General features: G+C 38.3%; 1 protein-coding gene across 9 annotated transcripts in view; it reads left to right on the top strand.

The window, feature by feature from the left end:
• CADPS (calcium dependent secretion activator) overlaps window positions 1-13,953 on the top strand; it is a 380,054-nt gene that overhangs the window by 287,368 nt on the left and 78,733 nt on the right. For all 9 annotated transcript variants that reach the window (XM_077821175.1, XM_077821172.1, XM_077821173.1 and 6 more), the window contains 3 exons: window positions 1,524-1,630; window positions 8,810-8,966; window positions 10,183-10,324. In XM_077821175.1, the coding sequence (XP_077677301.1) occupies window positions 1,524-1,630; window positions 8,810-8,966; window positions 10,183-10,324 (406 nt within the window). The remainder of the gene's footprint in view (window positions 1-1,523; window positions 1,631-8,809; window positions 8,967-10,182; window positions 10,325-13,953) is intronic.

Below are 13,953 nucleotides of genomic sequence, written 5' to 3'. Positions count from 1 at the left end.
TACAGCAGTATAGCCACGGCGCCATGGTGCTGCCCCTGTAGCCCCTCTAGTGCTGGCATGGCTTTAGGGTACCCGCAGAGGGGTTTTAATGCAGTTTAACTAATCCACTTTAAATTCACATGTTTAGTGAATTCGAATTAACTTTCCTGAGTGTTCCCATGTCGACGAGCCCTAAGTCAGTTTTTCACAGCTGTGAGCCACCAGTTTTTGTTCTTAGGGACCCATCTCATTGGCTGTGTCTACACTACAGGCCTTACAGTAGCCTCTCTATGCTGATAGGAGAGAGCTCTCCCATTGACATAATTAATCGCAGCCAGCAGCAGTAGCCATGTCGGCAGGAGAGCGCTGTCCACACCAGTGCTTTTGTCCGTGAAACTTATATCAGTCAGAGGGGTGTGTTTTTCACGCCCCTGACTGACGAAAGTTTTACCGACAAAAGTGCTAGTGTAGAAAGAGCCACTGTTGCATTTGGCCAGCTCCTTGGAATCTTTCACTGATATCTGGATTATTAATGAGTGGTGGGGTTTATATATTTATTTATTCAGATTTCTAATGAAATATTCCGAAAGGTGTTTGTCTACTATACATAACATTTAATATATTGATGCATAAGCATTAGTATAAGATGCACGTAAGCATGAGGTTGACTTCATTTTAGAAGGTTTGGAGAACACCGCAAGATAGTATGAAATAGCTCTGTGTTTTCTCCACCTTGCTTCGGTATTTGAACTGTGTGATTTATTTAAGGGATTTTATGCTTTAAAGTTGAATATGTTTTCCCATAAAACTGTACCTATAAACACATGGTCTGATTTACCACTGTGTCCTTCCAACTTTACTCAAGCATAACTCCCCTGTTTTCAGTGTAGTTACATCCAGGAGTCACTAGTGGTGAATTGGACCCGCAATTTTTATTCTATATAGTTGGACCCATGTATAAAGTTTCAGCAAGTTTGACATTTCTTTTTATGGAGTTCAGCATTCCCCATTGTATATATATATATAAGTAATATCTCTTAAATGGGTAAAAATCTTTCAGAACAGTAGAATCTTTTTAAGCACACCCACTGTATATCATGGAAATTAATGTATCACTGTTATATTCAACAGCTTATTTTTTTAAAAGCTCCATTTAAATGAAACTCTAAAAAGTATGTGTACATCAAATATAAAATAGTACAGTCTACCCAGAAAGATACATATTTTCATCTGCTAATAGATAGATGCTGTCTCTATGGAATTTGCTATTCTCATTTGAATTAATAAAGTGTCACCAACTCAAAATGGAAAGTAAAACAATTCATACAGTATTTTGAAATTCAGAGCTGGAGCACTGTTTTCATAGTACAAATAACAAATGTGGCTTTACAGTTTGCTCAGTACTAATTATAGAGCATTTAACACTTGCATGAAAAGATTTTTAGAGTTATTAACTATTATGGGACTTTTTCCACTTCATCTGTTGCCCATACATCTAGCCTCTCATATTTCACTCCATTTTAACTCAAGTTCTTGTACTGCAGAAAATGTAGGCCGGTTAGTCACTCCTGCCAAAAAGCTAGAAGATACAATACGTCTGGCAGAACTGGTAATTGAAGTTCTACAGCAGAATGAAGAGCACCATGCAGAGGTGAGCAGCAGGCTCTAGCCTGGCTTTGGACAGGGTCTTGTTGGTTTTGGATAGCTTTGTTCATTTCGCTGTGGTGAATGTTGAACCGCACCACGTGGTTTCATATCACTGTTAAAGCCACCTGGTCTTCTTAAATAACAGTGACAAAATATAATTACAGAAAAAATAAACTTGGGGAAGTCAGGTTTTAGAGGAGGGGAGGAGTTAAGCAAAATTGGCCAAATTCTGCTCTCGTCTACGTGTGTGCATCCTTTCACACAGGTGTCAGTGAGAGCTGAATCTGGCCAACCCACCTGGCTAATCACAATTTAAAGTCTGTCCACTTTCAAGAAGGGTCACGGGTTTCCAACAAGTCATGTTTATATTTCAAGCATAATGAAATGAATCAGTTTCAGCCTCATCCAAACAGCGTTCACTTGTCACCATTCAGCACTGTAGCAAAGAAAAAGCACCACAAAGGTTCAAGCTATTTTTGGTCTGTTTCTTTCTCTATAAAATTCTTTTAACAATTTTGGTTTTGTTTTTTACTTGTGTCATTGAATATGATGATCTTTTACTCACTGTGGCTTTTCAGTCAGCTACTCCTTCCTCGGCCTGTTTGGAGTATCCTGGTTGTGGGTTGCTGTGGCTGAAATGAATAGTTCTCTGTTACTGAATATATAGGTTATCCAATACTTAGCAAAATGAAAAATAGCTTTATTCTTCAAAGCCATCTAGCAGAAAGATTCTTGTTTTAATGAGACTTTTAAACAGGGAATCCATATCTCACTAAGTCCAAAATATATGAGCACCTCAGTATCATAGGTCTTGATCTTGTGACCACTTGAACATGTGAGTAATTGCATTGAGGTGTACAACCTCATTGATGAGATGTCATGAGATTTCCATCTCGGTGGAGCTACTCACATGAGTAAAGTCACACGTGTGTAAGTATATACAGGATCTGGCCCTTAGTTCTCTACAAATCCAGTACTCTTTGATAATTCTTGTAAAGCTGATCATTTTAAAACTCAGATTTAACAATTATTTGTTTATAACTTCAGTATTGTTACAATCATTCACTATTTTCTCTTCTCCTTCACATTTATATATATATATATATATATATATATATTGCATTAAAAAATTTGATAAATAAAGTCACAATCACCGAAAAAAATCATTCTGATGTATATTAAATTTACAGTACAATCTAACTTATTTCTACAACACAACCATCCACGAGTCCCAACTAATGCCTGATTGCATATTTAAATTTCCTCCCTGTTTTTCTACTGTTCATTCAATCTTGGATGATCCTGGCAGGGGAAAGAGGTATGTGACTAAACTGAATGAAATGAGTCACCTCCTGTCATATTTCGTGCATGCCCTCTCGGTGCCATGTTTCCTAATGGGATTTTACCTGGGTTATCCTTGCTTTGTAACTTTGATCCAAGGAATGTAACAGCAACTTCAGAGTAACTGCTTGTGGAATTGGTAGCCCTCCACAGAGGGGTAAACGTGGGACAGTATCCAAGTCCAAGCATGTAACAATGAGTATATTTTACAAGCACTGCAGTTACATCCCAACACAACCCTACCTGCCTGGAATCTTTCCTCAGCCTGTTGTTACCTATGTTGTTCTGCATTTACCTAATCTATAGTACACCAGTGCAATTATGAAATAAGTAATAAACAGGGTGATAATAGTCTTCCTTTAATTTTGTCTGTGTGTGTACTGTACTAGATATACAGTATTTATATATAGAGAGAGAATATACTGTGGTGAAGAGTGAAATAATCTTTATTTTCGTTTATTTGGGAGAATAGCTGTATAAGTTTGAAAGAGCAGAATGCCACAGAGCTACATGTAAATTGGGATAGACTATCTACAGAAAATAATACTTTATTCCACTCATCACCGTCATATATTCTATGTACACACTGTAAGGAAAGAACTCTTTTAATGCTCGTTATTTATATAATGGCAACATGTTGTGAGGCAAGTGGCTATAATGCTGGGCCCATGTTCTGTCCGCTACATTGAGAAGATGAAAATATGTGTCATGGTTTCGGAACACAAGGGTTTCATCAGAGACCGCATGTTTGTGGCAATAGGAGGAGAACATGTATACTCTGCTCCTACTTTGGATGATGATCTGAAAGGGTGACATTCATCCCTGTCCAGAGGGCCAACACAGAGTCTTATTTTGAGGGGTCTAAGGGTCTGTCTACACTGCAATTAGACACTCGCATCTGGCCCGTGCCAGCTGACTTGGGCTCACGCAACCTGGGCTAAGGGGCTGTTTAATTGTAGTGTAGACGGTCAGGCTCCACCTGTAGCCCAAGCTCTGGGACCCTCCCATCTCTCAGGGACCCTCCCATCTCTCAGGGTCCTAAATCCTGGGCTCCAGCCTGAGCCCAAACATCTACACCACGATTAAACTGTCCCTTAGCCCAAGCCCAAATCAGCTGGCGCAGGCCAGACATGAGTGTCTAATTGCTGCGTAGACATACCCTAAGTGGGACTTAAGTCGTGCACAGGAATTGTGCTGACCACCGTCCCTAGGGTGAATTTCACCCCAATGAGGAAAACAATAGGTTGAATGTGGTTTTATCATGTCACTTTTATGGTATGTACAACTATATCCACATTATTTCCTTTGTTATTGTGCAATATCTTGTTGAGATTTCAGGAAATTTTGCAAAATAACTGCATTTTACTCAAAGGAGATACCTGCAGGGATATTTATATGTAAGCTCAGTTATCAGGAGTGTTACACACTGTGACATTTTAGAAATGTCTTCTCAGTATTTTATATATGTTTGAATAAAATCTTCATGGTTAAATTCATCAGTTACTAGATTTTCTGTCTACATTTTCTGCTTATATCAACGTAACTAAATCTACCTTAAGGGTTTTGTTAGTCTCTAAGGTGCCACAAGTACTCCTTGTTTTTTTTGCTGATACAGACTAACACGGCTACCACTCTGAAACTTGTGGGTTTAATTACTCCAAATGAGTTTTCATAGGCATTTTTTTTTCTATTTACCTGGAGTTAGTAAAGACCACCCACAACTTGATAGAGCAGGAGTACTTGTGGCACCTTAGAGACTAACCAATTTATTTGAGCATAAGCTTTCGTGAGCTACAGCTCACTTCATCGGATGCCTACTGTGGAAAATACAGAAGATGTTTTTATACACACAAACCATGAAAAAATGGGTGTTTATCACTACAAAAGGTTTTCTCTCCCCCCACCCCACTCTCCTGATGGTAATAGCTTATGTAAAGTGATCACTCTCCTTACAATATGTATGATAATCAAGGTGGACCATTTCCAGCACAAATCCAGGTTTTCTCCCCACCCCCCCCCCACACAAACCCACTCTCCTGTTGGTAATAGCTTATCTAAAGTGATCACTCTCCTTACAATGACAGGTTTCAGAGTAACAGCCGTGTTAGTCTGTATTTGCAAAAAGAAAAGGAGTACTTGTGGCACCTTAGAGACTAACCAATTTATTTGAGCATGAGCTTTCGTGAGCTACAGGTAAAGCGACCGGAGTGATCACTTTAGATAAGCTATTACCAACAGGAGAGTGGGTGGGGAGAAAACCTGGATTTATGCTGGAAATGGCCCACCTTGATTATCATACACATTGTAAGGAGAGTGATCACTTTAGATAAGCTATTACGAACAGGAGAGTGGGTTTGTGTGTGTGTGTTGGGCGGGGGGGGGGGGAGAAAACCTGGATTTGTGCTGGAAATGGCCCACCTTGATTATCATACACATTGTAAGGAGAAAGAAAAGGAGGACTTGTGGCACCTTAGAGACCAACAAATTTGAGCATAAGCTTTCGTGAGCTACAGCTCATTTCATCGGATGCATCAGCCTTTTGTTCTAGCATGTGAATGCATGTAAACATGCCACCAATACACATTACAAACTCATAAAACAAATCTGAGAGCCCCCAAATGACCACTACCCTATGGAAAAATGTTGAAAAATATTAACATGGACAAATTATGCTTTATTAAGTTGTTTTTGTTAGTCACAATAAGAAATAAAGTTGCCCAGACAAAAGTGCAGAAGAAACTTCCATTGTACAGTATGTACACGACTATAGTACATGAGAGCTTAGATGAATGTCATTTCTCTCATCAGGTGTCTCCAAAGTTGATTCTCCTCCACATGGAAGAATGATTGTAAATGTCATAAGACCTAAGCCTTCATGTATTTTTAATCTTGCCCTCTCTCTCTCTCTATGTATATGTATGTATATGTATATATGTATTTTAACTCTTTGAAGATATGCATATATACATGTGTACCTGTGTGTAAGATATACAATATGAGGTGTGTTTTTATAGAAAGCACACTTTTTTCCTTAAATCATATTGAAACAAAGCAGGTAAGTAGATGGTTGCTAAAATTGAAAGAGATTTTTGAGTGATGAAATGTTACTTCTCTCATTTCAAGAAATTAGTGCCGAGCTGTGAAGGGGGTGGGGGAATCCCAGACATGAATTGGATAATTATGAAGGTAGAATTTAATAATTCCAGCAGAAATATAAGTATGACTATGTTTTTCAGAAGTGATCACATAATTTTCTTGTTAATTTCTTTTTAAAAAGTTCTTTCTCATGAAAGCAGGTTTTCTTGCAGGACTCTTAAATAAATATCTTGGGATTTGTTGGAGAAAATATTCTTCGCCCCCCCCAAAATAGTGATTTTGTTCATCTTCATGGACAAAGTTACTAACAGGATTCTTAGCACTCAGAGCCATTTACTAATAACTTGGCAAGGGTACAGCATTTTATGTTCTTAAGGTCTAGCCAGAAAAAATCTAGCATCGCAAGTATCAACTCTTCCAAACTAGTTTTTAAAAAAAAATTGTTTTAAAGGGACACTGTCAACCACCATAGCTTTTAAGATTTTTACCTTTGGAGAAAATTTGAGTAGACGTTGAAAGCAGAATTGATTCCTGCCCCTTTTGCTTCAGTTGATCTCGCTGCTCAAGAATATTGTGTAAAAATATCCAACCCACCATCACATCAAAGCAGCATTTTCACATCTCTCTCTCTCTCTCTCTCTCTCTCTCTCTCTCCCTTTTAGACATGAACCCCAGAGAGATCAGCTAACAGCACTGGTTCACAGTCAGTTGTGCTGAGTGGCCTCGCATTGTTCATGGCAGTTGTAGAATAACTACTCAGCAAACACAGTAGCAAAAGTCCAAGACTGTCTTTGCATCTGACCCTGGGCTTACTGAACATCCAGGGGGGGCAGATTTTTTTTCAGTGATGGCACGCCTGCTTCCCTCTGAGTGCGGGAAATGGTGCTATGATGCACCAGTGGAAGGGCTAAGGGGACACCTTCTGGTCCCTCATTCCCCAGTGCTGGCACGCAAGGCAGGCCACACTTATACAATTAGGATTGTACCGAAGATTATTTCTTTGTATGCACTCCCATCTACAGATTATCTTAACTCTACATGCAGCCCTCTTACACAGTGGACCTGATTCTTTACTCTTTCCCACTGGTTTTATGCTGGTGTGACTCTGTTGAGGTCAGTGGAGTTAGAGTGGCATAAAACTGGGATAGTGAAATGGACACTCAGCCCCATAGCTTCCGATGAAGTGAGCTGTAGCTTGCGAAAGCTCATGCTCAAATAAAATGGTTAGTCTCTAAGGTGCCACAAGTACTCCTTTTCTTTTTGCGAATACAGACTAACACGGCTGTTACACTGAAACCTCCCATAGCTTTGTAGCTTGTGTATCTGGAACCTGAGTACAAGGGAGACCAAATGGGAAGTTGTTCAAGGGATTCTGCCATTGGCAGGAATGTTGTTATGAGGTACAGGTCCCTATGTATGGCAAAACACCCTCCTTAGTCTAATGGATGATGACTGTTAGGCTCTGCAACATTCTAAAACAAGCTGAATAATAAGGATTAATGAACAAATGCTGCTGTCATTGATGTGAGTGGCAGAACTTCAATGCATGCAAGATCGAGCCCTAAGAAAGATAGAAGTCCATTCTGCCCATTCACATCTGCCAGAAACTTCCTTCCAGGCGGCAAAAATACATATTCCTGGCTGACAGGTTCTCTTTAAACTGACACATTCATTCTCAGTCTTCTTTGTTCCACCTTTCTAGTCTGGTGCCTATTTATTAGGTTTCCTTCTCTTGGAAAGTAAGGGATGATATTTCTTAGGTAGACACTTTAAATCTTTGAGTAGTTTCCTATCACCTAAAAATTACTGCACATGGTCCAATTGACAGCACCGCTCATACTGCATGTTCCCAGCCAGAAGTGATTACTAAACACGCATGCATGCGTTTGAAACACATTCGCATCTGAGCCATGTACGATGTGAATGTCACTTCAGAGAACCTGTACAGTGAATTTTAAGGACCCATGTGCATGAAAATGAGTTACTTCACTGATATTTTTTGGTTTTCAAGTTTATATATGTTTCCTACCTCAGTAAAGTCCTGGCTTGATTTTGATGTTTTAATACTGGTATCCTGACATGTCAATAACATTGTTCTGAAATTGGTTACAAACATTTTCATAATAAGTGGCATTGTAAATAATGCTAGTAAGTTTAAAGAGCTTTATACCTAACCATGTAAAATGAAAGGTGCTGTAGTAATTTTTACTGGTGATGTTTGAAATATTTCTAGATAAGAGATTTTAGGAAAGACTATGAAAGTGCAGGCTTCTAGCATTTCAAGATGAACAGTAATAGCAAATCCAAATGCATTTAAAAACCGTTGAAAAATGTAGCAGAAAACCCACAAACACAGTGAAGAAACTCCCAGATTTCTATACCTTAGAATAAGAACTAGTTAACTCCTCCCGTAAATAGCATGATTCAAGAAAAATGTTAGTGAGTTATTGTAAATTGAACAGACATACCTCCTCTGTCATGTTACAACTGATTAGTATTACAGTGCAGTTCTGAATATATGCTCTCTGAGACATTTCTGTATCAAAATGGTAGGTGCATAATTTATGTGATTTGCACTGTATATGCCATGGCTAACATTTGAAAGCACTGTTCTCTTTACAATAAAGCTGATTTTCCCTGGGATGCACATTTGTTTTTAAGATAAATGGTCTCATCTCACTGACTGTGCTTTAATAGGACTAATACATTTCTTTATTATTGTTTTTTTTTTCTACCAAATTTTAAGGCCTTTGCATGGTGGTCAGACTTAATGGTTGAACATGCAGAAACCTTCCTGTCACTGTTTGCGGTGGATATGGATGCTGCATTAGAGCTGCAAGCCCCAGACACGTGGGACAGCTTTCCACTATTTCAGCTCCTAAATGATTTCCTCCGTCCTGACTGTATGTATTGTATTTTGACCATGTATTTTTGATAGGGCAAGTCTGCCAGGTTATTGATGTATTTCTGGCCTTTCCATACTTTACAGCAAACCAGTATGGGGTGGGACTTTAAAACAAATGTATCATTTAAATTTTGTGATTGCCCTAGGGGGAAATTGCTGCTTATATCATTTATTTATTTTACTTTAATATAAAAAACAAAATCTTCTTTTCCTGCCTTTCATTTGCTCAGGAATTTGTTTTAAGTAAAGATAAATTCCTGTTCAAAGTCTGGGAGTGGAACTTCTGTAATGTCCTATTCACTCAGGTTCCGTGGTGGTGAGTGCATAATTGATGATTAGTAAATTACTGTTATTTTCATTAAGCATTTCTACCTGCACCATATTTTACAAATTATGGAGTCCCCCCGCCCCAAAGAGTTTAATAAAAGGAAAGGAAAGACATCTGGGTTTTATATTAAGTAAAATAAATGATATAAGGTTGCGTTATACGCAAGAGAAATGCAAAGAAGCAAGGTTAACAGTGTTCAAGGATTGAGCTGTTTTCTTTCCTATCCCGTTACATGCTGGTAGGACAGGTGAGATTTCCAGAAGCGCCCCTTATCAGCCTAACTCTGCTCCTGTTGAAGCCAATGATGTTAATTCCTGTTAACAGCAATGGGAGCAGAATTAGGCCAATTCTGAGTGCTCTTGGAAATCCCACGCAGTGCCATCCAGTCCCATCCGACCCATGTTAGTAAATTAGGCCCCAATCTTACAAAAAGAGCCTATTGCAGGATCAGGGCTTTAATTAGCTTCTTAAGACATGCCTAATGAGTATTGAGGTCCTTCATAAGAGAAAAACAGTTTCCTGAATAAGAGTAGTGATTCTCTAATGAAGCACTGATTTCCCAGCCTGCACAGGCCGTGTTGTTTACCACATTCTCGTTTCATTTGTACTCTTTTTATAACAGCAAATAGTGCGTAATTGTTTTGTTATCTCTAAGTTTGATACTAATGGAGAAGAGCTACTCTTTGATTGTTCCAGTTAAGAGCTCAATCGTGCTGTATTTATCACAGATCTTGGTGATTCAGGACTCCCAATGCAAACTCCAGTTATGAAATTTCTTCATATTAGCCAGCGTATTCATTGTGTAATAAAATGCCACTGCTTGTGGGTTGTTACAGAGGGTTTAGTAACAATCGTTTCTTACTATACTTTTATTTATCTGTTCTAGATAATTTGTGCAATGGAAAATTCCACAAACACCTTCAAGACCTGTTTGCTCCACTTGTTGTTAGATATGTCGATCTGATGGAGTCCTCAATTGCACAATCAATTCACAGGGGCTTTGAGCGGGAATCATGGGAGCCAGTAAAGTAAGGAAATCTCCTTTGATACAATCGGAGTTTGGGTGCAAATGGATGGAGATTCATACAGAGATTCATAAAGAGTAAACACTAGATTGGACGTTCAGCAAATGCGTTATATTTTCTAGTACCATACTAAAAATATATGGCCTAATTTGTTAAGGGTTTTAAAGGTTTATGAAAGAAACAATATGTGATTTTTTTTTTAGTGCAATGCTGAGTTAAGTTGAACACTTTAGCTGTGCAAATGGAAATATGAGAAACGTGAAATCCTCTCATTTTGCTTGGCTTTTTCGATCTTACTACCCAATCGAAAAAGCCTTTTCCAATGCTGCTCTTAAATGCAAATAGCTTCTTTTCAGAACAAAAACCTTGCTTTACTGTGTTCAGTCCATCCCTATACGTTAGGTGGGTCACTATTGCAATTTTTATTCCAAAAACTCACTTTTTTCCACCCACCCTGTGAAGGGATAATGCAGAAATGTGCTTCGTCAGTTCAGCACCACTGCTGATCGCTGGATTGATTTTTTTTAAATGCAATCTGTGAAGGGCACCAGCTCAAGATACTGCTTTAAAGCTATGCGCTTTCAGAAATAAACATCTTTAAACCAGGTTGCGAGGAGGTCCTGGAAGTGCCTTCCCTAAAGGGAAACTTGGTGTGCTATAAAACTACTGTAGAGCAGAAATTAGTGCCAAAAGTATCAGGGAAGATTTGAGCAGAACTGTTTACTGATCTCATAGAAGTGATAACTTAAAACTAAGAAATAAAGGTACTGAGAGACCAAACTCTTAGCCTAAAATCTGTGCAATTTTGAGAATATAAAGTCCTTTAAAACAATGGCAATTTTATAGTATAATGTATTACATCTTAAGTTTCTAAGCATTGCAGAATACTGTCATGCTTGTTCCAAGGCATGGTTACTACTATGAAGGACGTGTATCCTTTAAAAAAAATTAAAAGAGTAAGCTGAAAGATATCCAGTATAGGATATTGTTCTTCTCTGAAAAGTTACTATGTAAAAGGGTGTGTGTTGTTCAGTGTTTTCCATGCCAAACAGAGATTCCATACCAGTTAAAAGAGATTTTGTGCTGACAGTCAGCCCTCCAAACTCAACCTGGAAATGATTGTCCAGGATGGTTCTTTCTTTCTAGTACATCACCACCAGCAGTAAAAGTTTTGTATGCCAAATTAGGCCCTAATTTACACCTGTGCAATCCCTCTTTTCAGTCATCTATCCCTTTTACAGAGGGATAAATGACTGCAACTCAGTATTCCATTATGTTGATACATGAGAAGGAATAGAATCCAGCCCACTTTCCCTTTGCTCTCTTTGCTGTCTTGGCTTTGCAGTGTTAACAGGATTAAAAACACTAAAATTCATTTTTGTCTCTAAAATAAGCACACATAACTCTGAAAATACACAGGAAATTGATCTTTGAGTGGCAAAATGCCATTTTTACATAATAATTTCTTCAGATAGAACTGCATTTCAAAGTTAGCATTAGCTTTAATTTTACAGCATGACTTTAGTAATAGTTATGTTATTAAATTGGTGCAATCATTTCATGTAACCATACTACTTAACCATGCATTTGACAAATAGTTAACTCCTGTTATTTTATTTCTTTTAAATCAAAAACTTGAATATGTTTAAAAAAATGAATATTCTTGGTTTTAACTAACCTTAGACTCAGGTACAGAGTCTATAGATTTATATAAATGTATGGTTTTGTGACAACGTTTCGGGTTTTGAAATGTTTTCTCAATTTTTTTTGATATGTAGAACATAATCACTTTCAGAATTAAAGTAGGGAGTTTCTGGTATGTTAATGCTATAATTTTAATGTATCCTTCAAGTTATGAAAACTTCTTTTCTTAGTCTGATATTGCACTTTGAGCAGCCTTTATCAGGGAATGCTGTGTACCTTACATTAACAAACTAAATAGTATCTGTGTCATAGAGTGGACTGGGATGCTTTAAAGTGCTTTGACACAGAGAATGCATTCTGTTCATGGAAAGCTTATGTTCCTTTAGTGAAAACATGCATTTTAATAATTTTTTTCACTAGCAGATATTTCATTCTTAATTTACCAGAGAGAGAGAGAGTTGTTAAAGATAAGTCATTGGGATTTGACATAAGGCCAGTGAACATATCTATGCAAAACATAGAGTACAATATGCACTGCATGAAGGAAAATAGGGAATCTCATTCCAATCTTACTGATGATCGTTTGGGGCATGGTTCAGAACTAGATGTTAAGGAATCTTCTTTCTGTCTCATGGGCAGGCAGCGTGCTATTCTTTACCAGACTGGATGATTTCCTAGAAGATCTGCTCTAGGAATTATTTTGGGGAAGTTCCCTGCCTATGTTCTACAGGAGGTCAGACTAGATAATCACAATGGTCCCTTCTGGCCTTGGAATCTATGAATCCAGAATAAACCTGCTAGCAGACTCAACGTAACAGATGTATTTTACTTACTCTCCCCAACTCCATCACATACCTCCTCTCTCAGCTACCCATTCACACTATCAGACAGTTGATTTCTTTGGGCTATTTTTCCTATTTTGCAGCTCTACTGAGGTAACAATCGGTAACCACCACTTCATATTTCCCAGATGAGTTCACGATATTGTTTATATACTGATATTTGCCTGTTTTTACATTCATGAGAAAGACTGAAAGAAATAGCATTCTATACTGCAGCAGCGCAAAAGACACTAACTTGTCCTTCTCCTGTTGCACTATTGCGTAGTAATGTAGCAACAACAATGGAAATGATACTGCTAAAAACATAAAACATCTTTGCCCTTGGAAAATTCTGGACAGCTTTACTCAGCTTTGAAGAAAGGCTTTCAACTTGGCCTGAAGAAGTGAAGTAGAATACATGGCTACAGCTATCCTGCTTTAGATCTTTACATCAAATTGTGAGAGTGAAATCCCATTACCTCATGACAGCCAGGAAATTATTCCACAGCATGGTCTTTTTAAAAGGCTTCTTGATGCTCATGCTTGCAATCAAGGCTGAAGTATGTATTCCTATATAACCTGACCAGATGCAGTAGAAGAGCATGTCATCGTTATATTTTCATTGCTGGAAACTGTTCACCTTATGCTACGACTAGCTGGGTATAGAATCATATAAACAGTAAGATAGAGGCCATTGAATATTGAAAACACTGAAGAAAAAATGTCCACATAATTTGCTCAGGAGGGCTGTGTAATCTGACTCTTTTGCACAAGCTCTGCATAGCCATAGAACTTATAAGCATGGGTTACCTGCCCTGTAACAGGTTGCACAGCTGGTATGCTGTGCAAAACTATGCAGAGAAAATGAAACAAAGTGAAACAGGAAACCCTATCACAGAGAGTGTCAGTTAAATCTGTTTCCAGAATGGTTTAGTATATGAAGTCAGGTGAGAGGCGGATTCATGCCCTTAGCTTTTTTTCCACTAGTTTCCCTGTGTGAGCTCTGAAATACATAGCAACCACCAGACACCTAAATGTATACTACAGTATATGCAGAGAACTTAGCAGATGAAGTCCTCTTGAGCAGACGGTCAGGTGATGACCACTGCTGCCCTTTTGAGTTGGTTTGGTAGGAAATTGTACAAATCTCTTCTGGGACACCTGAAT

The sequence above is a fragment of the Eretmochelys imbricata genome, chromosome 7 (assembly GCF_965152235.1).
Source record: "Eretmochelys imbricata isolate rEreImb1 chromosome 7, rEreImb1.hap1, whole genome shotgun sequence".
Lineage (NCBI taxonomy): Eukaryota > Metazoa > Chordata > Testudines > Cheloniidae > Eretmochelys > Eretmochelys imbricata.
The sequence above is the reverse complement of the archived record's forward strand: the minus strand, read 5'-3'. Positions and strand labels throughout refer to the sequence as shown.